Below are 25745 nucleotides of genomic sequence, written 5' to 3'. Positions count from 1 at the left end.
TTTCCGCAAACTTCTACCCCCTACAGTCCTAGAAAGATGATGATGACTTATATGAATAAAATTATTCACACTTGCTTTCCGCCCACTGCCTTTTGTGTGATGGTTCATATCGGTAGACGCTCAAGAGAAATTATGGATGTTTCTTTAATAATTCTCTTGATTCTTCAGCTATAAGCTATTATTACTATAGAAACCCGGTTCATCACACTTACTTAGTTTATATAGCTAAAAATAGCTAAAGAAGATTGCGTTAAGCGCGTTAGTACAGATATAAATCCAAATCCTTCCGACAGCCGGAAGTTATGCGCGCGTAAGTGGCTGGTGGTGTGCCGATTTAGCCGCCCAGCCACGATACTGAATGATTGCGCAACTGAATCCAAGTCGCGCATATTTAGACTGCTTGAATGTCTTTCAATTTAGTATCTTGCTAGAGCTTCTGGTCCAAATTCCACAGTTACTCCTTGTTACACCATGGTGCCTTCCGAAGACGCGATAGCCAAGTTCATCTCCTGCGTTCCAGATGCCGACGAGGGCAAGGCGTGGGTCTTTTTAGAGGTAATTGCTCAAATGTCGAGGTCAGCAATCACAGCTGCTAAATTCTATGGCAAAGGGCGCGGCAAGCATAGATGAAGCGGTGGAAGAATACCTCGATAACCCGGGAAAATATTCACAACCCGAAATCAAGTCTCTCAAACAAGCCAATGTCGTCCCTGGCTCAGTCGATGAAGCGCCTCCGGCGTACCATGCGCCATCACATAGTTCATCCAACAACGGCGGAGGACACACCGTCCATCAATATCTACGGCCACACACGAACAAAGTGATTGAGGCAGCGAGGATACGTGCCAGAGATGAGGTTTGCGTGTGCTCCCCCCTAACTTGCTGAACTCCAGTCTCATGAGTCACAGCAAGAAATGCAAAATACTCTTCAAAAGGTGCAGCTAGCACACCGCATATTCAATAGTGACATCGAGCCAGAGCATGATGTGGACGGCTTCCTCTGTGGGTGTGACATTCACCAATACATGGCTCTAAAGGTACGACGACTTGTCGTGCAGAATAGGTGGTCAGAAGCCGTCATGTACCCAGGTAAAAGACGCCAGATGCTCTCAGGGGCCCCTCGATTGCTCATCGGCTCAACTGACAGATTTGTAGGTGAAAAGTCATATCATGACTGCTACCAAACAACGTTTGGTTACTATTCCAAGAATCCGTATAAAATGCGCGTCACCTCGCCGTATGGCAACTTTAGTTCGAGCTATATAGGTATGGGTATAGGTATGGCGCGTCCCATAGCCAGATATTACAGTCTTTCAGTTCATCAGACTATTAGCTTGAATGCACAGCTCAACGGGGAGGCCCAGTCTGCCATCGATGCAAGGGAGCCAAGGATGAATATTTGGGACCTTGAGAATCCTGATATTTCACAGTCAATTTTAGCCAGCGAAGCTTCTTCAACATCAACAAAAAAGGGGAATGAAGGACTAGCCTACGACAAGTCCGAGAAAAGGGGAGAACAAAGCTCAGCGAGTGCAACGGCCAATAGCAACGGCGAAGCATCTTCATCTAGCAAATCATCAAGATTCTCAACGCTAAAGAAGGCCTTTTCAATCAAGTCTGCTGAAGAGAGAGCAGCCATTAAGCTAGAAGCGGCGCTGGGTCAATGCAGACAATTACGTGACGAGATTATACAGGAGGAAAGTAGCAGATGGCCAGACGCCGAGTGGCGACAGATCGTGGCCACCTACCAAAACAACGTTGGGATGGCTAATACAATCGCCCAAATCCGTCAATTCAAACCCATTCAATATCTTCATATGCTACAGGCAGGCTACTTTGAGCCCATTCCTGTGGCGTGGGCGAACCAGATATCCAACCCACTCAAGTTCACCGTTGACGCAAGTGCAGGGTGGAGAGGCATTACACCAGCCTGGAGGGGCTACGACGATACAGCAGAAGAGAGACTATACTGGGTATTGAATCACAGAGCCGGGGCCGGACAGAGGCTGAAGCCCGACATGATCTCTGCACTAGACATGGCCCGACGAAGGATGGCATCTGCCGTAGAGCCACCCCCAGCGTATTATGCGGCAGACGACACTTGCCACCTACAGCACACTTCTGAAGGGTATTCTAAACAAGTTATGCCTCCGCCATTTCGACCCTATGATGTTCCAGAGACTGCGTCAGACGATAGCGTGATATTGGTAGACGTATCTGGCTCGATGGACTTTGAGCCAATGCGGCCACTATACGACGAGTACCTCATAACTGGATACACTCGATCTACTCAACCCAAAAATAGAGGTAAAGTCTTCCATCTCGTTCAGCAAGCTGGCAATTGCTAACCATGTTCATTCTGTTTCAGATACTGCCAAAGCCATCATCCGCCGATTCACAGACGCCCTTGCCAACCACGATCACAACTTTCAGGGTTACCAGCTAACCACATTTGCCAACCATGCAGAATATATTGGCATCCTAAACCACCAAAATTTCGAAAAGGTTTGGGGAACAGTCAGATTCGGAGGCGGCACACGCGTCATGACGGGGTGGCAAAAGGTCAAAGAGCTCCATTTTCAGAAACACTCAGCATCAGCGACCTATCACCCGGTATACGGCTGGCAAGCGGGCCCGGAGACGCCCATTCTAAGAGTCCTCTTGCTACTAGATGGAGAGGCCCAAGACATGGACGAGTTTGAACTTGATTTGCTGGGTCTCTCATGGGTTCACGTCACCATATTCTTGGTCGGAGTGGACGGCTGCCCTCACCACCATAGGCATGCAAATGAGTTGCAAAGAATAAGCGAAGTCAACCCACACGTGTCTTTTGTTGATGCGCAAGGGAATACACCAGAAAGGTTTGTGACTCATGAGCTGCTGAAGAGGCACTTGGGTTACGATATGTCCATGCAGGAGTTTGAGAGGATGGAGCACCCGCCCGCTTATACAGCATAGGTAATTTTAAGCCACTGTTCATATTACTATGCCCATGTCACGAACTATGCTCTTATGTGAAACAATATTGAAGGTATGTAACATTGTCACACACGGCTTTTTCCTTTTGGATATTCTGGTAGTGAAAACAATATTCTATGTTGCGCAGTTTTACAATAAGACTTGGCCAACTTGCGCGACTACATACTCACTACATCTCCAGCTTCATAGATCCCAGGCCATCAATTATAAGATTCGGAACCAACCGCAGTTCACACAATAAATCACTTCCGACGAGTATCCGCATGCCAACGCCTCAATTCACCCAATGTCTCACAACGCGGATCCTTTTAAACGCTTAGAATGGCTATGTCTACTTCAAGTCTTGGAATAGCGGCACCAAGGCACGGATTTTACCCGCCATCCGGTCATCCGTATAAAGCACAGAATACCACGGCTTGCGCTTCTCTCCACTCCGCACATATCGTAATAGATCCAAGACATGAGCAGCACTCGTATTACGTCAAATACAAGATCTAGAATATCGTTAAGCATTAGAAATCAAGTCAGAGTAACCACAATCGCACACTTCATGCCAGAATACGAACCCCGCCAAAACAACCATCTATGGCAACTTTTCCCTCCAAGAATAACTAATCCGTCCTACGTCGGCACTCCAAACAACGAACATGAAATCACACGATCAATCTCGCCGGCCATTCCGTCGGATATTGAACAAGGACCTTGCAGATGCCTTTCACCCGGCCCTATCGGGAACCCCCTCCATCACCACTAGCCATGCAGCCGGGACGATCTCCAAGTGTGGGGAGCCAGTCAAAACAGCCGGACGAACTCCAAGCTAGAGGGTCGGTGATACCCAGATGCAATGTCGCATCGAATACGCAGAATGGGATTGCCGGTTCGTGAAAGTGAGGGGTAGAGTAGATTTCATGCGTGCCGATGTCAGTCCATCTTTGCATAGTCTGGGGTTGGCTATAAAAGGCAAGTTGACAAATTAAAATCTGCCGACACCGTGAATATGAGTTGCCATTCTTCTTCATGATCAGAGCTTCTAGCTCTCACGATATCGAATAGTAGCAATCATGGTTTCATTAAAGAAATTCTTCTTACAACTCACTTCCCTGCTGCCAGTCGCCCATGGCGCCGCAATTCACCAGCGATCCGATGACACCGCTCAATCCTCCCCCATCGTCGACCTAGGATACGCCAAATACCGTGGCGTCAGGCTCGATGCAGGAGTAGATCAATTCCTAGGCATGAGATTCGCCCAAGCTCCCCTCGGCAACCTCAGATTCCGCGCACCGCAAGATCCAACTCCCGAGAAATCCATCCAAGATGCCTCCAAGGTCTGTCAAACTACCTCACCCTCACTCACGAACATCACATCAATCAAGTCATGTAACTGACACTCAACAACAGTTCGGCCCAATCTGCGTAGCCGTCGGCCAAACCGCAGACGCAAACAACGCAGAAGACTGCCTCTTCGTAAACGTCTTCAAGCCCTCCAGCGCAACTCCCAACTCCAACCTCCCCGTCTGGGTCTACATCCAAGGCGGCGGCTACGCCCAAAACTCAAACTCCAACTACAACGGCACCGAAGTCATCAAGCAGTCCGGCGATGGCCTCGTCTTCGTCAACTTCAACTATCGCGTGGGCGCTCTCGGTTTTCTCGCCAGTGAGCATGTAAGAAAGGATGGAGATCTCAACGCAGGCCTGCTCGACCAGAGAAAGCTCCTACACTGGGTACAGAAGAATATCAAGAAAGTATGCAAACCATTCCCTCTTCAATATTGAATGAAACTGACGAATCAGTTCGGTGGCAACCCCAAACACGTCGTCATCCAAGGCGCCTCCGCCGGCGCCGGCTCCGTAACGCACCACCTCACTGCTTACGCCGCCAAAAAGGACAATCAACTCTTCGTCGGCGCAATCCCCGAGTCTCCCTTCTGGCCAACCCTCCGCTCCGTCGCAGACATGGAGTTCCAGTACCACCAGCTCCTCTCCAACACAAACTGCGCCTCCCTCGACTGTCTCCGCGGCCTAGACACCCAGACGCTGTTAAACGCCGCCCCCAACGCGCCCTTCATCGGAGCAGCGAGCGACAATCCTCTACCGTTGTGGTACTGGCTCCCAGTCATCGACGGAGACCTCATCACAGACCACCTGTATAATCACTTCGAACGCGGCAACTTCATCCGCGTCCCAGTCCTCGTCGGCGACGACACAAACGAAGGCACATACTTCGCCTTCAACGCCACAAACCCCTCCCAAGTCTCGACATTCCTCAAAAACAACTACCCCTACCTCCAAGACTCCCAACTAAAAAGCATCATCCGCGCATACCCCCTTGAGCCCCCCCTGCCCAAACACGCAGCATACTTCCCCTCCGCAGAAGCCGCCTACGGAGAATCCACATTCACCTGTCCCGGAAACACCGTCGCCGCCTCCGTAGCCAGATTCTTCGACCCCCGCCGCGTCTGGAACTACCACTACAACGTCCTTGACCCGGACAACGTCGCCAACGGCCTCGGCGTCCCTCACACATTCGAAACGAGCGCAGTGTTTGGGCCCGGATACTCAGGCACAGCAGCGGCGTCCTACTTCACGACCAACGCGGCAATCGTACCCGTCACCATGCACTACTTCTTGAGCTTTGTAACAAAGTTGAATCCAAACGCGGCAAAGTATCATTCGGCGCCAAACTGGGATCCTTGGGGCCAAGGCACGGGGCAGCGTATCAGACTACAGACCAACAATACTGCCATGGAGCCTGTGCCGTTTGATCAGATAGCAAGATGTAATCTTTGGAAGAGTCTGCAAAGCTACACGCAGATGTAAATAGAAAATCACAAAGAATAAGGTTATTGACAAAGCATACTTAGTACAAGCGTTCAGATTCATCAGATTTCCTTAACACTTTCTCGATTCCCTTTTTAAGGCTGTCTATCTCCAACTGTATATAACACCGTCCTACTTCCTGCTAGAGAAACTGGCACACCTACACCGGACGCAAATATATCAGCCAAAGAGTTAGTAAGCAAATTCAAAAGCAAAGGCAGTATCCGTAGTAACCTGGTTAACAGGAAACGTCACGGATCCATCAGAGTATGGGTGGGAATACCATCCCAGGTCGATTGGGCTGTCAACTTCGGCCCACTGCTGATACTGCTCAACTGCAGGAAATCCATAAGTGTGAATATCCAAACTGCCGCTGGCTGCAAGGCCAAGGGAGGTCAGATTATTCAGAGTTAATTCCCAGGTCCCAGTCTTGACACGTACACCCACAAGGACGCGTGCGAGGCCCCGGTCAGCTGTAGCATAGACATCCAGTGCAAGATCTGAAGACGGCGTGGTCCCATACCGACTTCCAGTCATGTTGAGGTTATAATATTTGTAAACCTGATAGTCGCCAACAGGGAAATAGCCCGTGGAGGTTGCGCTGTAATTGCTCAGGGAATCAGGCTTGCCAATGAGACTGGCCATGAAATCATGAAGTTGATAACCGCTGAGCCAGTTACCTCGCAGGCCAAAAGCATTGATTCTTTCAAGCTGAGCAATCCACCAGGCGGATCCAGAGGGAACCTGTTCTTTGAAGACTCCATACTCATTAATATTGATAGTGCGAGTAGGGAGGTTGTATTCTTTGAGATAACCAAGCAAACCAGCGTGGGCAGACAGCAAATCGCCGCCTCCGCCTTCCATGTGCCATGCATATTGGTCTGGAATGCTACCGTTGCGGGAAATGTAAGAGCACCAATTCGCAAACCAACTATTATTAAGGGGTTCGCCAGCACTTGCAGGGCCAGATAGGAGCACTTTGGTTCCAAATTCAGCACTGCCACGGAATAGAATTATATTAGCACTTTCAAGTCGCATCAAATCTGTCTCGGATATGTTTTCCGTTGACTCACCGGAATTTGTAATACGTGCGTCCCCACATCTCCAAGTACTGTTCTTGTGTACGCGCCCAGAATCCAGCGCCATCTGGCTCATTCCAAATGTCAACAATTATATCCTTGGTCATGCCATTGGCTGTCATATCAGAGAAGAGAGTAGCGAGATAGGAATCCCAGCTTGTCCAATCTCCGTTATCTCCAGGATACGGTGCTGATGAGTTTTGTGTTCCATCTGCTCCCCAAAGGTCATGGATGAGAAACACAAACTGGCCTCCATGTTTGAGGGTGGTTTGGTAATTAGATAGTGCTGACTTGAACCGATTCTACCCAAACTTTGGGTTAATATAATAGCCATTCGTTACTTTTACCATGCATATGCTCATACCTTATAGTCGGTCAAGCCCCAGATCCATCCAAGTGCGGGAGCAGGCAGTTGAGCTCCACCGGCTCGTTCATATCGCCAACCAATGTCTCTGAAAAACTCATCCTATTCCGGAGTTGACAAACAGCTCTTCATAACGATAAACCCAATTCAACTTACCGGAATCTGGTTCCCGTTTTCAGGGAGACCGTATAAAGTTCCTGAAGCGAGGTGCTCTGGAGCTCCAGTATTATTGGCAAAGTTGACCACCGCTGCAGTTGCCGCGAGGGTTCCAGTGATGAACACCGAGGATTGAAAAGCCGCTAGGTGCATTTTGTAGAGCAACAGTGAATTCGATCGAGCACAATACTTTCTAGGTGGAAGAGGAAAGCAGTTGATGGTACTCGCATGGTGAGAATTTATACGGCTAGCAGAGCTTGCTCGCCAGATCGCTCTTCTGACGCATCTGCTTGGGTTATTCTGCCGGTAGCTTCCTGAATAGGCAATGAACAAAAAATCATTCTAACGATCCTTGAGCTAATCGATGCTGAGGGGTTTAGATCTGGGGTAAGCATAGCTTGTAAACGGGAGAAGGGGGGGTGGATACGGTTTCTTACAACTTCTCCGGGGAAGTGTCTGCACGGCGCGTTTAAGTCCTCTTAAGAATTGAGATAGAAGCGCTCCAATACGGACGCAGCCCAGCACTCGCGGTTTGGTTTGGGACGACTACTGGGTCTAACTATGGCGCACGGCAAAAGTAATGAAGCCGGCATTAGTTGTGATAGTACAGATGCAACTCTTGTCATGACCTCCTGCAACAGGCTCCACCCCCACCGGAGCTATGGTAATGGAGGTCGGTTGACGACAAAAGTGCGGAGAAGCTCCAAGCTTCCGGGTCCTGCATCTTACGATGCCAAACTCAGTCTCTCAATTCAGCATTCCGTGAGTATTATTGGAGCGGTTACGAGATTCTGTGGATTTAAACCAAATGCCAATAAAGAAGACACGCTGCATGGATAATCACTTATCTGGTACAGGAGATTGTCTACATGTTTGTGCCTCTAATTCCTATCTATGTAGCTAAAGTCTATAAAATAGACAACTTTGGTTAAAATTCACTTGGCATCTTAATTGAAGATCGCGAGATATGGTAAATAGACTAGATAGCTAGGTCTGTTCGATAATACCTATCATTCTATGGTACCCGACTACTTCCAGAGGTGTCCCGAACCGATCGCGTGATTCAAAACTTTTAATGTTTTCTGCGGATACCTACTCTCATATGGCCCTTCCCCCCACGATTGTCACGAAGGCAGTAAGGAATAAACTTTAGTTGTTGAACAGCTGGCCTTTCCTTCACAGTCGCTTTACCGAGGGGAACGAGGGGACCAAGAGACTCCTCTACTCTAAGGAATGATGCCGAATTATGTGCAGTCAAAGTAACGCATGGCTCTCCAAGTTCAGAGTCAGACGCTACTTCCTCAGTGATACTCCCAGCAGGATCCAAGACAAGGCTCTTGAAATGGTCTTCTACCCATGAGTTGTCAAAGTCTTCGAGACAATATATGAGTGGGCCTCTGGCAAGCGCTACGATGTCTTGCTTCGTGTATGGATGAGGTGTAATGAACCGTGGCTTGAGGGGAATATCAAGTTCAAACGTATTGTGTCTCTTGAGCCAACCCGGAGAAAGGGTCAGATATCCTTTCTCAAGTACAGTTTCAGGCGTGCTTGGCGAAAGCTATATTGTTTCTCGTTAGATACTTCACCAATGTTGGGCTGGGTCAGCTTACCTTCCAGTCTGTCGCCCAACCTGGGATCCTTAGTTTGATTGTAGTCGCCACCTCAGAAGCATTTCGAAGAGCAAAGTTGATTTTACCATCCCACGGCCAATTGGACTTCTGCTCCAGTTCCACGGTAGTATCGCCAGTGGGAATCTTGATGATTGCCGAAGAGTACAAATGCACGGCAACTTCAACCGATTTATTCTTTTCGTCAGCTTTCTGAGACCACAAGTAACCTCCGATGTAGCCCAGAAGCCGGGCCATATTTGGAGGGCAGCAAGCACATGTAAACCACTCCGCGCGTTTCGACAGATCCGTGTCCGTAGATGCTAACTGGTTGACATAAGTAAACTGCTTTCCATTCGCTGACATACCAGTCAGCACAGCATTGTAGAAGCATAGTTCCATCACATCGGCGAACTTGACATCCAGATTCAGCTAGTCCCGGTCAGTATTTGCGTGGCAAGATGTTACCAATTTACCTACTTGAAGCATTCGCTCGGCAAGCATCATGACGCCAATTCCGGCACACGTCTCAGCATAGCATCCACCCTCATCAGTACCAGAGGGCAGAAAATAGTCGATTCCGAACCCTTCCCATTGTTTCATCGCGCCAATTCCTCCCGTTAGATACATTTTCTTGTCCACCATGTTGGTCCATAGGCGGGCCAGCGCATTCCGTAGGGCGCCCGTGTTACCCGTATTGTCAATCCGGACGAGGTCAGCTACGGCTGTCAGAAGATACATTGCTCGCACACTGTGCCCCTCGATTGTTTCTTGTTCGATAATCGGCTTATGGGCTTGTTGATACCTGATCTTGATTTCAGCAACTTGCGGTTATGTCAAAAAAGGGCAGGGTCATCTCACCAGAAACTTCTTTCTTCTGTCCAGTAGGCGGGGCGTTCGTGCTCGCCCTCTCCCCGGAGTTCTGCTTCCACATCGTAATAATGACGACCGTCTTGTCCGTGAGGGTTTCCACGTTCCTCGATGAAATACTGCGCCAATGCTCGATGTCGAGGATCTTTCGTCTTCTCGAAAAGACGGAGGAGAGCAAGCTCAATCTCTGGATGACCGGGATAGCCATGCTTCTGATCTGAGCCCGGGCCAAAGGTTTTGCATAACAAGTCGACGTATTCGAGGATTGGTTGTAGCAACAAGTCGTTTCCGTAGTAATCTTGGTGCGCGAGCGCAGCTTCGATCAAATGTCCCGCATTGTATCTTGGCTCGCCATTAGTTATTTTCTACCCCGGGTTAGGAAGGCGTTGGGAAACGTTACAACTCGTGAAGATCCCTCAGATTGGTGAATCGCCCCTTGGGATCAACGACCGTAAAATGGATATTCAGATATCCATCCTCTTGCTGAGCAGATCTGATCATTTCAACCAGCTCTTTGACAGCCGCATCAATCTCGGCATTGTATTTCCAGCTTAGAAAATAGCAAGCCCCTTCTATCCACTTGGCAACATCAGAGTCCCAAAATAAATGATTTGGTACAGGCCACACGTTCGGCTTGTCGGAGTACGAAGAGTGCCAGTTCAACTTGAAAGCTTCATATCGACCCGTTTCCTTCAGGACGTTTAATTGGTACAGTAATGTATTCATATACACAACTTGTCGCCTTCGAGATATAAACGACGGCGACGAAAAGGTCGTGGTGACGAACGCTTTCTGTGGATACGCCATGCCTCAATTAATTGTGTGATTTGTTCAGCGAATCATGCTCTGACCGTCAAACGATGTTCCTCCAGGACGTCCAGTCGCTCAAAAAGCACGACCTCGTATCTATTTAACCCGACAGCTCTCTTATGCAAGGGACACTAATACCGGCATGGTGGGTAGTTGCCCACCCCACCGGTGTGGCAAGCGACCCTCCATGTCTCCATTCCTGGCTGCCGTGAGGGGTGTGTTGTGAGGGCTTCCAATCAGAATCTACGCCCAAGAAAGATGCTGAGGCGCCGGTTGAAGCTGGACAGAATATTTTCAGAGGACCGCTGGACAACAGCCCACCGGTGGCCTGCCCCCACACATGCCGGGTGCCCCAAACCTTTCCCCAGCTTTTCCCCAGATCCCAGGTCTCCCCCACCGGGACTCTGCATCCCCTTCCACATGGTGCATTCCCAATTCGTGTTGACCTCAGAGATAGTATTACGGGGATTCGAGAAGTATATGTATATTATGGAGAAATACTACCATCTTCCCCACGTTCCAATCGCCTCTTCATTAAGAGAGAACAGAGCGGTTGAGTCCCAGTTCCAGCTACGTGCACGTTCAGTATGGCATCGGGAAACGACTTGAAGATGGAGTCGGTCGTTCCCACCGAGGAGGAGCTCAAAGGCTTTGACCTCAACAACCCCGAGATTGTCCAGCTCATCCATCACGCACAGCAGAGCGACGCCGCGGATCGTCTGTTGACGATTCGTGAGGCTCTGAGCAAGTACAAACGAGCCGTGTTCTGGGCCATGTTTCTGTCTACCAGCTTGATCATGGAAGGATATGACTTAGTTATTGTGAGTAGCATTTTCGAATCGCTTGTCTTAACCGTTCAGCTTAGGAATGTTCCGCTGACATCCAGAACCTAGATTACCTCTTTCTACGGCCAGACTCAGTTTCAGGACCGATTTGGTCAGGTTGATCCTTCTACGGGGAAAAAGTACATCTCTGCCCCCTGGCAGTCTGGCCTGTCCAACTCGTCGCTTGTCGGTCAGTTGGCCGGTCTAATAGTCAACGCATACGCTCAAGATCGCTTCGGATGCCGAGCGACCATGATGGCTTTCATGGCATGGATGGCAGTGATGATTTTCATTCCTGTGTTTGCACCCTCCTTGCCCGTTCTGGCTTGGGGAGAGGCGATGTGTGGTGTTTCATGGGGTGTTTTCCAAGTATGTCTCAATTTTGCCTCTAGAAAGGGTTTCCTAGCTGATGCAACCGTTGCCAGACTCTTTCCACAACATATGCTTCCGAAGTCGTTCCCACCGTACTGAGACCCTACGTTACTGCATACGTCTGTATGTGCTGGGGAGCAGGTATTCTGCTCTCCTCAGGTGTCGTCCGAGCCGTGGCAGGTCTCAGTGGCAATATCGCCTGGAGACTGCCTTTCGCCCTCCAATGGGTCTGGCCAATCCCGCTCTTTATAGGCGCCTACCTTGCTCCCGAATCTCCATGGAATGCCGTTCGAAGAGATAAAGTCGAAGAAGCAAGAAAAGCACTCAAGCGTCTCCGTACCCCATCCCCAGAAAGTGACTTCGAGATCGAAGCCACACTGGCCTACATCCAGCACACCACCGCCATCGAAAAGACAGAGACTGCCTCGGCAAGCTTCATCGAGTGTTTTCAAGGAACGAATCTTCGCCGTACTGAAATTGTAAGCCACCACGCCCTTAGGTTTTGCAACATAAAGCTGACGTCTACATGTAGAACTGCGTTGTTTGGGCGGCACAAATCCTCTGTGGTAACGCTATCCTGGGCTACTCCGTTGTCTTCCTCGAAGCCGCAGGCTTTTCCGAACTTCAAGCATTCGACCTCAACATCTCTCTGTCTGCTTGTTATATCGTTGGTGGCATCATCTGCTGGTTTATGTTCCCGCACGTGGGCCGAGCAACCATCTACATGGGCGGTTTGGCGCTGATGTTCTGCTGCCTCATCGCGATTGGTGGCCTCGGTTTCACCTCAGGCAAGGGCGCTGAGATGGCCATTGGTATCTTGTTGGTCTTTTCGACACTGATTAACATGATCACAGTCGGTCCTGCTTGCTATCCCATTGTGGCAGAAACGCCATCTGGACGCCTAAGGTACAAGACTATTGTCATTGGCCGTTTCGTGTATAACCTAACGGGTATTTTCAACAATTCTGTGACCCCCCGCATGATTGCTGCGACCTGTAAGACTTGTCATTTCTTCCATCCCGGCAAATTCGGTGTAAAACATTGTTGAACTTTGGCTAATACACTTGATGATAGCCTGGAACTGGGGAGCCAAAGCTGGTCTTTTCTATGCAGGCACAAATCTTCTCTGCAACATCTGGTGCTGGTTCCGCCTTCCCGAGACCAAGGACCGCTCATTTGGTGAGATCGATCTGCTGTTCGACAACCACGTTCCCGCGAGGAAGTTCAAGTATACCAAAGTTAATCGTAAGCCTATTTTTCCATCCATGGCATCGCTTCTTATGAGAAAAATTCCCAGTCCTAACGCAGAAACTACAGAATTTGCCCACCAAAGCGAGTATCGCGAAAAGGCAGACATTATTAGTGATGCTGAGCACATTGAGGTGGAGAAGGGTCCTATTGTCCCCTAGTTACCGAGCAGAGTTTCGAGTTCGAACTTGGAACTCATCGTAGCAGGTGTGAGAAAGGGATTCAATTTCAGATTGTGATATCGGGGTAATTATTGTTGTTCATACGTATCATTATGATCTGTTCATCAAATTAAAAATACGTAAATTGAGTCCCAGTCTACAGAACTCGTGTTTTGCTACTATACTCTGGAAGGACCAGTGAGAGAATACAATTCTTACATCGTTGATTAACTTCAATCCATGATGAGGGGTGTGTGTATGCTCTAGTCAATGTAGCATATATTTCTAAACTTCCAATGATATGTTCTCTTAGCAGATCTCTATAAGAAGTGTCAAAGTTCGGACAATCCAATGACTATATCCCCAACATTCTAAATCCATAAGCAGCTTTCTGCCCTCCAATAGCACACGACTAGGACCCTTTGGGCTGCATAGATTTCCAACGCCCGTGACATTTGCACGAATAGACCCTCCTCTTTTCACAAATAACTGCACAAGCTCATCATCAGCAGGCCTATCCAATTGCATGGAAGTGGGAAATGGAGATCCGGCATCTTCATCACTCTGGGGAGAATGGGAATCCTCTATTGGCCTAGATGTGTGGGGAGCAAATGTGCCGTAAGCCCACATTGCAAGGGTAGCAAGAAACACAGCTGACGGTTCGTAGAAGCCATCTACTGAATAACGACGAACATGCCAAAACGAAACTCCAGCATGGATCATGGCGAGCCTCGCCTTATATTGATCTTCCATGGCCCATCGCCGTATATGGGTTCTTGCTTCAGTAATTTGTTCATCACTCTCCGGTTCCCGTTCCCTGGTCATTAAAAGAGCCAATTGTACTATATGTCGGAATGGTGTGAGTAAAACTACTCGAGCAAGGTGAAGATGAAGGACCGTTGGATGTTCCATCCCACCTGCGGCACCAATGACACTGTTTGCGTGCCAGTGGAGAACATCGAGGCAGTCACAAGCGGAATTCCTCCATCGGGAATATATCTGAATTTCCGGAAGCCACACAGGACTCGACATCTCTTTGGACTTGATGGCTTGCTGTTCCGCGGCAGGACTCCAAAGGGTAAGTGGCTGTTTGAAGTAGGCTTCTACTTCCCAAGTTCGCCGAAAAAGAGCGTGGATGCAAAGAATTCGACTGAATTCGCCCGTTGAAGACTGGAGTCGTTTCTCGACGTACAAGATCTGAATGACTTCATGCAATGATGGATTCTCTGAGTTTTCAATGTTATATTTGATTTAACTTCAACTTGGGGGGGAGAACTCACTTGTTGAGACGCTGTAGAGCTGTCGCCAATCGAGAGCCGTGCTTGCTTCCCACAGAACCTCTTGACATGGTACAGGAACTCTGGCATCTTCCAAAGATAGAAGAGGGCGCACCTGGAATTGAAATGACCACATACAATCTAGCAGCTGAGATATTTTTATATTTAGCCCAAGAAGAATCGAAAAGGGATGCTGAAACATACCCATATGGTGTAGCCAGTTCTTCGGCGGCTCTCCGCACAACACCACGCCTTCCAGTCGGAGGCTGCTTGGTCGACTGTATGGCTTCTCAGCAATTGGTCTTCTTGCTCTGTATAGTTGACCCATTCTGTCTCACAGAATGCAACCAAATCGATCCTGGAGGCCTTGGCCCGCTCAATCAACTGCTGAGCTCCGCAGTACATCATTCCGATGCAGCTTAGCAATCTAACTTGCGTAAAAACAAGTCTCTCAATACTTGCATTATGGCCTGTTTCCAACTAAAGAATTTATTGCTGTCAGAGTCTGATGATCGGGGAATGTTACAAGCAAACTCACAACCATGTTTATAGCACGTCGCAGAAACTCATGCATGGCCACGACAAGAACCTGGACATGTTCAATTTTAGCATAGTGACTTCCAATTGCCGCCATTGCCAGTACGAGTAGCCAGTGAGAGCTCAAGGGATTGAAAGTCGCTGGATGGATAAATGGCAGAGTAGGCTGGAAATGTTCGGTATAGAGGCGAACAAATAAACCCACTGACTCTAGTGATGGAAAGTCAGCAGAATGAAAAGGGGGAAAGTACGATGATATTATACACGTTTGATTAAAAGCATGTAATATATCCCTGTAGATCTCGATAGGAACCTGCTGATTCCCCGATGATGAGATATTGGCACCGTCGTGAGCTCCGTATTCACAGCCGGGGAATCCGTATTTGTTATAGATAGTTTCCGGTCCATCAGCGTCGGTGAGCTGGGCATAGGTAACTGGAGATTGATGAGCAGATTGATGTAATGCTTTGCGTATACGAGGCAGTCGTGCGCCATCTCCGTCGACATAGTAGTAACCGACCCCTTTGCTATTGGAATTCTCCGGGGCGATGATCCCTTGGTTATTACTGAAAGGAGATGTATTTTCATTCACATTTAACGCCGCGGTACCAATATCAGGGCCGCTCATTGATCGGTCTTGGGATATTTGCGCAGGGCCAGCGTAGCTACCTGTAGCTTGCGGCGGTGATTGCCCAGGGTTGAATTCGAAATCCGGAATCCAGTTGTCAGGCAGCCAGTTGATAGACGACAGACGATTTTGACGCCAAAATCTGGGTTCTGGTCGCCTTGAAACTTGTGTGGTATTATTCGCCATGCTTGGTTGCGAAGCTGGCTCCCCTGAGGACCAGGTTTGTTGAGCTTCAGAGCCTGCCCCTTGCTGAAATTCTAGCAACGAATCTCTCAGAAAGGGCTGGGGAGGTAGATTAGTGGGCATATCAGGTGATTGACCCAGTATATTATCATGAGAGCAAAGAGATGCTCGAGGTTGTGCTGCACTCTGTGGACTGCGCCCCACGGATTGAAAACCTGTCGTCTCCATGATGGGCGCAGTCATGACAGTTCGATTGGAGTCGAAACTGCGCTGGGAAACAAATGGGTTGAGCTCCTCATGGCTTCCACCCGTATTCGTAGGTGAATGGGACATATGAGGCCATGATTCTGACGATTCTTTAGAGTTGGTGATGGCTGGATTAATCTCTCGGTGCTCCCCAATGTTCAACTCACCTGCCTGCTCATCGGGCGGTGTTACGGAATCTCCTTGCATAACATTGCCACCTACATTGGCTCTAGCATTGGTTGAATGTGGATAATTGCAATTGATTGACCTCTTTCCACAAGCAGCACACGGATTATCGCCACTGCACCTTCTACGCGCTTTTGCACAGGCAAGGCAAGCCCGGGCACCCCTACGGAATGCGCTCGTCTTTGGTTCTTTGTGAAGCCGTTCATGGCGCCGTAAAGCATCGCTGTCCGAGAACATTGAAGTCAGCCGATGTGTTTCCAGAAGCATGGGCCTGGTTCAGATGAAGAGAGTGGGACAAGTCAAGACAGAAAATCATGGATGCCATCTACAGACCCCCTGTAAAAGCCTTTCTGGCAGTAATCGCACTTCAGAGAACGTTTATCCGAGTGGCTCCTTGAATGGCGAGTCAAATGTTCAACTCGTCCAAACGTTTGTTGGCAGACTGGGCATCGGTGTCTTTTCTGCTCAGCATTCATGTTCTCTCGGCGACTGGGTTCAGCGGTGGCGGCACTCATGGTCGCTTCTCGTGATTGCATGTGGTGTGTAGGTGTAGTGCTGCGGAACAGCTTCAACCTGGACTTGCGATTTCATCCGTGGAGGGTTGGGCTCATTGAAGAGTTGGAACTGATATCTTCAAGTTGCTGTATATTTTGCTACGAATAAATGCTAAAAGACACCACGGACGATACTGGTTTGAAGACATAAAACATGGTACGGATAGGAGCATTGATGTACCCAAAGGTACCCGCGGGCTGGGGTCAAATGGTGCTGCGGGGATGCTCACGTGGTTTCCTTAGCACAGTCATCCAGGGGCAGTTAGTGGCGCGCAGCCTGTAATCCTCAGTGGATAAACCGGTCCAAGAGAACCGCTTGTGTCAATCGGACAGCTCGATCAAATAAGCTCGATCAAATAATCCGAGTTCCTGACTTTCTCCAAGAAAAAAAAAAAAAAAAGGTCATATCCGGCTATGACGGTATTTTCGATTGTTTAGACCAAACTCTGAGGGTATGAACTTTGGGACACGGGCTTCAGTAATCGCGTCAATGAGCGTTCTTTGGGTCGCTGTCCCTCCAAAAATAGTCGACGAAACAACGGCATCCTGCCTTACAACGGCGTTCCGAATTGACTCTAGTGACGAGGAATCGACACGCATCACCATAACACCCTGGGGAAATGTGGCATTTGATTCGTTACTTGTAATCGCAGTAACCTTGAAGCCGCCGCGTAGAAGGACCTTGGTGCAGCTAATCCAAGACTTGAAGTGGACGTAGCCGCTCTACGCGTTTGAAAGGATCCGAGTTGTGAGACATTGGGTGAATTGAGGTGTTGGCATGCGGACACTCGTCGGAATTGGTGCCTTGTGTGACTGTATTTTCTTCCAAATCTCCTGCTTGATACTGCATCCAGCGTGGCATAGTGTTGATGGTCTGTAACTTTATGAAGCTGGGGGACACAATGAGTCGCAAGTTGGCCAAGTCATATTGTGTAACTGTTCAATATCAACTGCTAAATTTATCATCGTAGTTATAAGCCGTGTATGACAATGTTACATACCACCCGTGTCCGCGGGACATGCTTACGAACGTGGGCAGAAATTTGAACATGTCTCACCTTGTCTCACAGCACTCACTCCTATTGTCTACATGAATGATATAAGAGGAGCTCGACGTGCCAATCAGTCGGTTATGACAAGGTAGTACAATTTAATCTCGGCAGTGGCTTGAGTCGTTTAAGAGACTCTCTCCTGCTGCTTGTTCTCTGTCGTTACTCCATGCGCCAATCATAGACGGAGCCATCGTATTCGCCATGGTTCATCTTTACTACTGGCTGGCAGCCTCTCTCGCCGTGTCGGCCTCAAATCTACATTCCATCAATAGACATCACCTCCAACTTATCCCGCCTCCAAGCAAGGATCCATTCTACGCTGTACCCGGAAATATAGGCACATTTGCTCCCGGCGACATAATAAGGCATAGAGAACCGCCTTCGCGGATCTCCGCTTATGGATGGACCCCGGCTCATGTGCAGAAAGCCTATCAGATTCTATATCGGACGACAGATAGCCGGAAGAATCCTACTGCGACTGTTTTGACGGCTCTTGTACCTCCTGACGCTGACTACAATAAGCTGGTATCTTTGCAAATGGCTGAGGATTCTGCTACAATTGATTGCGGTCCATCTTATACGATGCTCCTTTCCGCGCAACAAAATCCGCTGCTCATTTCCAATATCACTCAGCTTCAGTTGTTACTCGCAGAGGCGGCGCTCGCTAAGAAATGGATCGTCATTGTACCGGATCACGAAGGACCAAAAGGATCATTTACGGCAAGCAAAATGACAGGCCATGCAATTCTCGATGGCATTCGAGCTACGCTGCAGTCACACCACATTACGGGAATTGGATCAGATCCGAAGATAGGGCTTTGGGGATACTCTGGAGGAGGAGCTGCCACTCAAAAAGCAGTAGAGATGCAAGAAGGTTATGCACCCGAATTGGAGATTGCCGGTGCTGCCATGGGAGGACTCTCGAGCTTGACGAAAGCGAGTGACATCTTCAGCATCAACAAGGGGCCGAGTGCGGCACTCATACCAGCGGCGCTGCTAGGACTGGCTAGTCAGCATCCGGAGCTACAGAAATCGATTGATCAGTCTCTGAAGCCCGAGTTTCGAGAGTATTTCTACAGTCCGCTGCATCGGTGTCTGCAGGCGAGCACGTTGCTGTTTTCATACAAAGACGTTCTGGGCATGTTTCACAATGAGTCGATACCAGGATTGACGGCAGAGCTTACGAAGGCATGGAATGACGAAACTGAACAAAGGGCATCCAAGATTAAAGCTCCGTTATACGTGTATCAGAGTGTCGTTGATCACCTCTCTTCCATTGAAGGTATAGACGCTTTGGTGCGCGACTATTGCAATCAGGGTTTCAACGTACACTACGAGAGAGCCAACTCGCCAAACTTGAGTCACATCAAGTATGGTATTCTCGGGGTTCCGGGAGCGGTATCGTGGTTGCAGGGTCGGCTTGATGGGAAAGTGGCCAGCCGTGGATGCTTGTATCATACGGATACGACTTCAACGTTGGATCCGGATATGGCTGCTTTGTATCCTAGGAATATTTCTGACGCTTTATATGGAATTGTTAGCTCTAGTACATAGTCGACAATTAAGTTGTATTTGCTGTTTCATGGTGTGACGATTGCCACGATTGTGGCGTGGAGATGTGGTCAGTAAGAGCTTATTTTTCTCAGCTATACCACTCTCCCTGTCAAACCATTGCGCAAATGGACAAAGTTCAAGAGAATAGAGCTTTGTGTGTTTCGTTACTTTTGCATTAGAATGAGCTAATTTTAGCATAGCATAACGTGTATGAGAGGAGGCTGATCCGAGCATAACGAGCTGATGCGTTATGTTAATCTGCGGATGTGACAGTGAATCTCGCAATTTTCGTTCCACAATAAAATCTCCGCGTTACCTATACCGGTGAATAAGAGAGCGGAATAACTACATCAAGTGGTGCTACATAACGCGATCCTCAGCCATTGCCGTTATCCCAAGGCCGTCATGTCGTGAGAAAATTCACGCGCGGAATTCCGCAGGCGGCGCAGGTCTGTGATGACATCGTTTTGTCAGCGCTTTATCGCCGAAACATTGCGGCGGAATTCCGATTAAGTATTATGGACCAAGAAATGAATGCACAGGCTGATAGTTGCGGCCCGCAGAAGAAGACAAACAATTACTATTGTCGAGTTATGCCACGTCGGAGACCCGTCATGCGCTTCCGATAGGTACATATATATGTAGGTAGTTAAATAGGTAGACTCAATAGAAACAAATTCATTTCCAGTTCTACTCAACAATTGACCTACTAAATTATTATACCAAGTTCATTCCTACAAATCCCCAACCATGGCATATAAAACGACAGAGTTTGGCGATTATGTTGACCAAATACTCGTCAAAGCCTTCTTTCAGCCCGACGATGAACTATCTCTAAAGACTGTTGGGGAATATTTTGCTTCTGATTTCGAAGCTAAGTAGGTTATATTTGATGACTCAAGTCTTCTTTTCTATCCCTAACGATGATAGTATTAATGGCGGTCCCATTCCGGGCGATGCTTACAAGGCAGCCATTGTCTCCTCCCGTGCCAAATCGATCTTCAAGGTCGTCAAGGTTGAAGAGATTCTTGCCAGCCACGATGCGGACAAGGCGAAAGGAGGATCAGTGGCTCACCACACCGTGTTTTCGGTTACCGATAAAGAAACTGGCGTCGAGAAGCAAGAGTCTACTTTGACGATTATCACTTGCGCTGAACAGAACGGAAAGGTGGTTCTCAAATCATTGACCGAGGTGTTCCATCAGTAAAATGGATTGAGTCACTGTCAGTTGGTCTTGCTTTTGAGTATTAATAGACAAGTGTAATCAAGATTAAATAAATATAATCGCTACTATCTAACATGAGATTCCCTGCTGAGAATATACCCAACACGCGTTTGTTTCGTGTGTTTTTAAAAGCCAGTGGCTTCCAGCACATTGTTTGCTGAAACGTAATGGCCTCGCATCATATCAGCATCACCAATTAGTTCCCTTTACTACTTTGTATCATCCAGGTCCAAAACTTGTCGTGTTGTCTTCGTACACATTTCGGCAAACTCTTCATCTTCCATCCCCTTTTCAGCCGTATACTTTAGTCGAAAAATGCTTTCAATCATACGTCGCAACCCTTCCAATCCATCCCGTGGAGTAATTTCCAGCTTCTTCCCATCTCGCACGTTGTAGAGTATGATACGGGGTACCTGACCAGACCGAGCAGCCAACAAAAACGCATATGCGCATGCTTGTACGATATGCTCATTGGAAAGCCTTGAGACGAATTTGATCTCCCATACAGATTCTACACTTTCAATTTCGCCATCTTCTGAAATTGTGGGAGCAGTGACGACGTCGGCTCGACCATAAAGGAGCGTTTCCCCTTTATCGACAACAAGGTATCGTTCAACGTCGGCCTCAAATTTGAGATTAGATGCCGAATCTCCAAGCTCACTTTGAAGTCGGCTCTGAGCAAGAACAAGATCCCTGAGGTTGATCCAGTTGAAATCGTGATTTTTCATCTGGAGGTAGCGCGGTTGATAGCCCGAAATGCGAGCATGATATGCACAAGCGCGCCTACAAAGCCGAGAAATTTGCCGATCTGTATAGATCGAAGGCCCTTCTTCGGTGGCCTGCTTGTTAGAGCCGAGCAATGTTGCAGCCCCCGTAATCGCGTGCTGAAATGCTGCGAGAATCACGAGAGAATTAATGTCACCCACCGCCTCGTAGAATCCTTTTACTGGATCCGAGCAGACAACATCTCGTATACGAATATGTTCTTTTTCGGGCAGAGATTCTGAGAGCTCTTGGATACACAGATCACGCTGAATAACCGCGTCCAGGCGTTCACCCCGGATATATCGTGCCATGTCCGTGACATTGACTTTGGGGGGTAGATCAAGCCCAAACTGCAAAGCTCGTCCTGGTGCGTTGGGAGATGTGATTTTGGCCTTATTAGACGTCAAATTGATGACCTCGGCTGTTTCGTACAACTTATCCACAGACACAAACGGCATCAACTTCTCTCTCTCGTCATGGACCAAGACAAGCTGTTCCACTGCACGGGTCAAGGCAACAAATACTTCATTTGGACAGGTGTTATCCGGAAGATCCCGGCCAAGATATCTGAAAAATGATGTGTCGATCTCCAAGAGAATGACCAGATCACGCTCTCTACCCTTGAACCCGTGAATGGTAGATATGGACAACTTCCCGTCCAAGATCTTTTCATCTACAGAGCTGTCATAATCGATGGGTTGAGCAACTGGTATGCCATATTCCTGGCTCAGGATATTGGCCAGTTTGATCAGGGGCCTATTCTTGCGTACTGATGGTGCAATAATGGCGCTGTTTTCGGCGCCATATTGCTTGATCAAAACTGCCAGTTCCTTAGCCAACGCGTTGATGTCGGGAGGGCTGTACCTAAAGACAATTGGCTTTGGGCCGGACTTTGAGCTGGTCATATACGAGTCTCCGCCAAGAAAAGTCTTGTTAATGAACTGCACCGTTTCATTGGATAGTCGGAAGCTTTCACTGAGAGGGAGTTCAACAAAGGAGTGGGAGCTGATAGGACCCAACAACTTGGGGGCTTGAGTGAGGTACCTGTGATCGGCGCCGCGGAATCGGTAGATGGACTGTCGCTCATCTCCGAGAATGACGAGATGAGCAGGCCGGCCACCTCTCTTCCGCGTGTTTACTCGAATGAAACAGATAATCAACCAATAGAGGAGGTCATCGCAGTCTTGGAATTCGTCTAGCGCAATGATGTTGAAAGGCTCAAAGTCCCCTTCCGGGAGCTCATTACGGGATACAGCTCTTTTTATCTGTTCTAATAGCTCGACGTCGTCGCGTACAACGGTCCCGAAAAGCAACCTTGCCATTTTGTGTATGGTGAAAACTTTCGCATTGGGATAGTTCTGTAGTCGGCGTTCATTCTCGAGTTGAAGTAGTTTTAAGTAAACGGAAAAAGCTATCCGTAGGTGCGGATACTGAGCTGCAATAGCCTCTGCCATTGCCGTCTTGCCGGAACCAGGCCGTGCTGATACCACAACATTTTGCTCAGCACACAACTTCACAATATTTTGTTGCTCGGTGGATAAAACAAACGAAGGCCCCTTTGTGCGTTGTTGAGATAGGCCGTGGCTAGATGTAGAAAAGCGAGGAGGGTTGTGGATACCAGGTGGTCGGAGCTGATGTGTTGTCAATGGTGGTGTTAGTACTACCCAATCCTGATAACTTCTGTTACATACCGGTACTTTCACGGCGAATGATGATGACTCTGCTCTTATGGCTAAACGCCGAGCTAAAGACGACAGCAGAAACATCATGACTCGCGATCCGTTGATGCCCACAGCAATATGAATATGCTACTGGGATGCCTTAGATCTTAGGATAAAGTCTGAGGCGGTAGACTTCGAAATGTTGCGTAGACCAAGTCAATTATAATCTAGAGACCAGAATTCACTGAGAGGCTTGAGAAGCAAACAGCAAACGAAATAGAAGTGAATGAAGATTCGTCTAGGCATATTGCATGATCAATTCACCACGTCAGTTGCATTCACCTGTCGGAGTAAATACATATTATCAGCTACAATAAATGAAATGGTGAATTCTGATGCGCATCATATTTAGTAACATAGTGTTGATGGCAGCGAGGTTTATAGTGATTGTTGCAATAGTGAATCGCGCCCTCAAAGAGGCGTTTCTCTAACCATCCTCCCTTCTCAATTTCAGCCTGTAGAGCTTCTCAAGGCAAATTCTGATATACGTTATGAGTCATTTCACTGTTCTTCTCTATCTAACCCAGGAGGTAGCAGTAAATAAACGGCAGTCTCCTTTTCTTGACTATAATAAATAAATCCTGATTCATAGTAGGCACCACAAACACTATGGGTATTCACCTTGGGCGAGACCTAGTATACTGATCGTAAATTGTTGTTTTCTATATAATATAACTCCTAAATTCCAGTCGCCAAGAGAAAAAGTTAAAAGATATGGTCTGTAGCATCAAGTTGTAGTTAGGTAGTTACATTCACACGGGATGAACTCAGCCTGTATCCACATCATGCATTCTCCCATCACAGTGTCTCATGAGAGACCTTCAAAGTTATTATATAGTCTACTGGAGGTCATGGGTAGTCTAAGAAGAGGTTGTATAGAAATCTCCGTATTGGTGCGGAGCGCAGTCTCCATGTCATGGTATTAACAAATCGGAGCGAAGTGGAAGGGGAAACCGGACATTATCCCACACAATAAGAAGTATGATTAGACTATCTGACAAATTTAGTGTATGCGAGATTTCTAGCGTTATGAATCATATTTGTGGACTTCTATATACTCTTGGTGTGGGTAAGATTCGAAGATGCGGAATTCCGCACCCAAAATGTCACATTCGATGAATCTTTCCAAGGTCCTACCATGTTGTCAGTGAGGAACCTAATAACAAATACAGGTGTCTATTCACGGAGACCATACTTATTAGAAATGTAGCTTGTAGTTTTATAGGGTTGCTAGATAGCCAAGATTCTCCGCCTCTCCACCGATAGTATTCACACCTTCAACGTCCTTTTATATAAAGGTATGGCTCTATCAGTCTACTTCGGCCACACAATCTTCTAATTCACCTTCATTCCATACACATAGTCTCTCAGCACTTGCTCTCGAATCTAATACCTACAACACATACTCTCACAAAATCTCCACTTATACACCATGGCATCATCCGGGGCACAGACTATGCTAGCGGTATATGCAGCCAAAGGTGATAATGAAAACCCTCTGGCCGGTCTCACAGTTGGCCAAGTACCCTTGCCCAAGGTTCCAGAGGGTTGGAAACGCGTCAAAATCGAGGCCGCAACTGTCAACTGGCACGACGTTTTTACCCTAAAGGGCGTTGGGATGCACAAAATCACTTTTCCGATTATTATAGGCTGCGAGGGTGTTGGAACTCTTGAAGATGGATCACGAGTCATAATTTACCCCGTTATGATCTCACCCGGATATATTGGCGATGAGACAAAGGATGAAAAGCGCAATGTCCCGTCCGAAATTAGAGATGGTACCCTAGCGGAATATGTTGCTATCCCACCAGCCAACCTTTTGCCGCTGCCTAAAGAAATCGACTCGGTATCGGGCTCTGTACTTGGAATTGCTTGGCTTACTGCCTATCGTATGCTCTTCACCAAGTCCGGACTGCGACCTGGCCAGACTATGCTTGTGCAAGGCAGCTCAGGTGGTGTTACCACGGCTCTTATCCAGCTTGGTGTTGCTGCTGGAATGCGTGTATGGGCCACTGGTCGTACTGCTGAGAAAAGAAAACTTGCAGAGTCTCTTGGCGCCGAGAAAACGTTTGACTCTGGGGAGACGCTTCCCACGCAAGTCGATGCCGTGTTCGATACTAGCGGCACTGTGACTTGGAAGCATTCAGTTGCTTCGGTCAAAGCGGGAGGTACAATTGTGGTTTGCGGTGGCCACGGCGGGTTTGAACTGCCTACAGATGCATTCCGTCTATTGGTTGATCAGCTTAGCATCCATGGAGTATATGCAGGCACGCTGGATGAGTTTAGAGATCTTATTTCGTTCGTGGCAGCGAAAAAGATTAAGCCTTGTGTCGGAAAAGTTTTCCCACTATCTGAGGGTTTCGAAGCCGTCAAATCAGTTCACGAGGGCAGGACTCAGGGCAAGGTGGTTTTGACAGTGGGTGACGTTGCCGTATGAGGATGATTACTAGGTACTTGGTAGACATGGATGTTGTTGATCGGGCGGACATAAGTTTGGCACTCGTTATAGACAAGCAATATTTGAGGAGAA

General features: G+C 48.1%; 10 protein-coding genes across 10 annotated transcripts; 6 read left to right on the top strand and 4 right to left on the bottom strand.

The window, feature by feature from the left end:
* Positions 1-471: 471 nt before the first annotated feature.
* Positions 472-2958, top strand: T069G_10339 (uncharacterized protein; the record flags this gene model as incomplete). The annotated part of the gene is made up of 6 exons (XM_056177549.1): positions 472-555; positions 611-856; positions 909-1089; positions 1156-1266; positions 1318-2307; positions 2369-2958. The coding sequence occupies 6 exons, from the start codon at positions 472-474 to the stop codon at positions 2956-2958; spliced, it is 2202 nt and encodes a 733-aa protein (XP_056023839.1).
* A 1082-nt stretch (positions 2959-4040) lies between these two features.
* Positions 4041-5796, top strand: T069G_10338 (carboxylesterase family domain-containing protein; the record flags this gene model as incomplete). The annotated part of the gene is made up of 3 exons (XM_056177548.1): positions 4041-4304; positions 4378-4722; positions 4771-5796. 3 exons carry the CDS (start codon positions 4041-4043, stop codon positions 5794-5796), a joined length of 1635 nt encoding a protein of 544 aa, XP_056023838.1.
* Positions 5797-5988: 192 nt separating this feature from the next.
* On the bottom strand, positions 5989-7548 carry T069G_10337 (uncharacterized protein; the record flags this gene model as incomplete). The annotated part of the gene is made up of 4 exons (XM_056177547.1): positions 5989-6793; positions 6870-7177; positions 7240-7341; positions 7396-7548. 4 exons carry the CDS (start codon positions 7546-7548, stop codon positions 5989-5991), a joined length of 1368 nt encoding a protein of 455 aa, XP_056023837.1.
* A 919-nt stretch (positions 7549-8467) lies between these two features.
* T069G_10336 (beta-L-arabinofuranosidase) lies at positions 8468-10373 on the bottom strand (the record flags this gene model as incomplete). The annotated part of the gene is made up of 5 exons (XM_056177546.1): positions 8468-8953; positions 9006-9434; positions 9483-9807; positions 9864-10214; positions 10273-10373. 5 exons carry the CDS (start codon positions 10371-10373, stop codon positions 8468-8470), a joined length of 1692 nt encoding a protein of 563 aa, XP_056023836.1.
* Positions 10374-11269: 896 nt separating this feature from the next.
* Positions 11270-13287, top strand: T069G_10335 (sugar transporter domain-containing protein; the record flags this gene model as incomplete). The annotated part of the gene is made up of 6 exons (XM_056177545.1): positions 11270-11503; positions 11576-11875; positions 11932-12357; positions 12411-12873; positions 12953-13123; positions 13196-13287. 6 exons carry the CDS (start codon positions 11270-11272, stop codon positions 13285-13287), a joined length of 1686 nt encoding a protein of 561 aa, XP_056023835.1.
* An 869-nt stretch (positions 13288-14156) lies between these two features.
* Positions 14157-15198, bottom strand: T069G_10334 (fungal specific transcription factor domain-containing protein; the record flags this gene model as incomplete). The annotated part of the gene is made up of 5 exons (XM_056177544.1): positions 14157-14286; positions 14480-14513; positions 14568-14712; positions 14769-15044; positions 15103-15198. 5 exons carry the CDS (start codon positions 15196-15198, stop codon positions 14157-14159), a joined length of 681 nt encoding a protein of 226 aa, XP_056023834.1.
* Positions 15199-18151: 2953 nt separating this feature from the next.
* T069G_10333 (secretory lipase domain-containing protein) lies at positions 18152-19504 on the top strand (the record flags this gene model as incomplete). The annotated part of the gene is made up of 1 exon (XM_056177543.1): positions 18152-19504. The coding sequence occupies one exon, from the start codon at positions 18152-18154 to the stop codon at positions 19502-19504; it is 1353 nt and encodes a 450-aa protein (XP_056023833.1).
* Positions 19505-20254: 750 nt separating this feature from the next.
* On the top strand, positions 20255-20711 carry T069G_10332 (uncharacterized protein; the record flags this gene model as incomplete). Its single annotated transcript, XM_056177542.1, has 2 exons — positions 20255-20382; positions 20435-20711. The coding sequence occupies 2 exons, from the start codon at positions 20255-20257 to the stop codon at positions 20709-20711; spliced, it is 405 nt and encodes a 134-aa protein (XP_056023832.1).
* Positions 20712-20938: 227 nt separating this feature from the next.
* On the bottom strand, positions 20939-22816 carry T069G_10331 (uncharacterized protein; the record flags this gene model as incomplete). The annotated part of the gene is made up of 1 exon (XM_056177541.1): positions 20939-22816. The coding sequence occupies one exon, from the start codon at positions 22814-22816 to the stop codon at positions 20939-20941; it is 1878 nt and encodes a 625-aa protein (XP_056023831.1).
* Positions 22817-24647: 1831 nt separating this feature from the next.
* Positions 24648-25652, top strand: T069G_10330 (zinc-binding dehydrogenase domain-containing protein; the record flags this gene model as incomplete). The annotated part of the gene is made up of 1 exon (XM_056177540.1): positions 24648-25652. One exon carries the CDS (start codon positions 24648-24650, stop codon positions 25650-25652), a length of 1005 nt encoding a protein of 334 aa, XP_056023830.1.
* Between the last annotated feature and the right edge of the window lie 93 nt (positions 25653-25745).

The sequence above is a fragment of the Trichoderma breve genome, assembly GCF_028502605.1.
Source record: "Trichoderma breve strain T069 chromosome 7 map unlocalized scaffold00007, whole genome shotgun sequence".
NCBI classification, from domain to species: domain Eukaryota; kingdom Fungi; phylum Ascomycota; class Sordariomycetes; order Hypocreales; family Hypocreaceae; genus Trichoderma; species Trichoderma breve.
The sequence above is the reverse complement of the archived record's forward strand: the minus strand, read 5'-3'. Positions and strand labels throughout refer to the sequence as shown.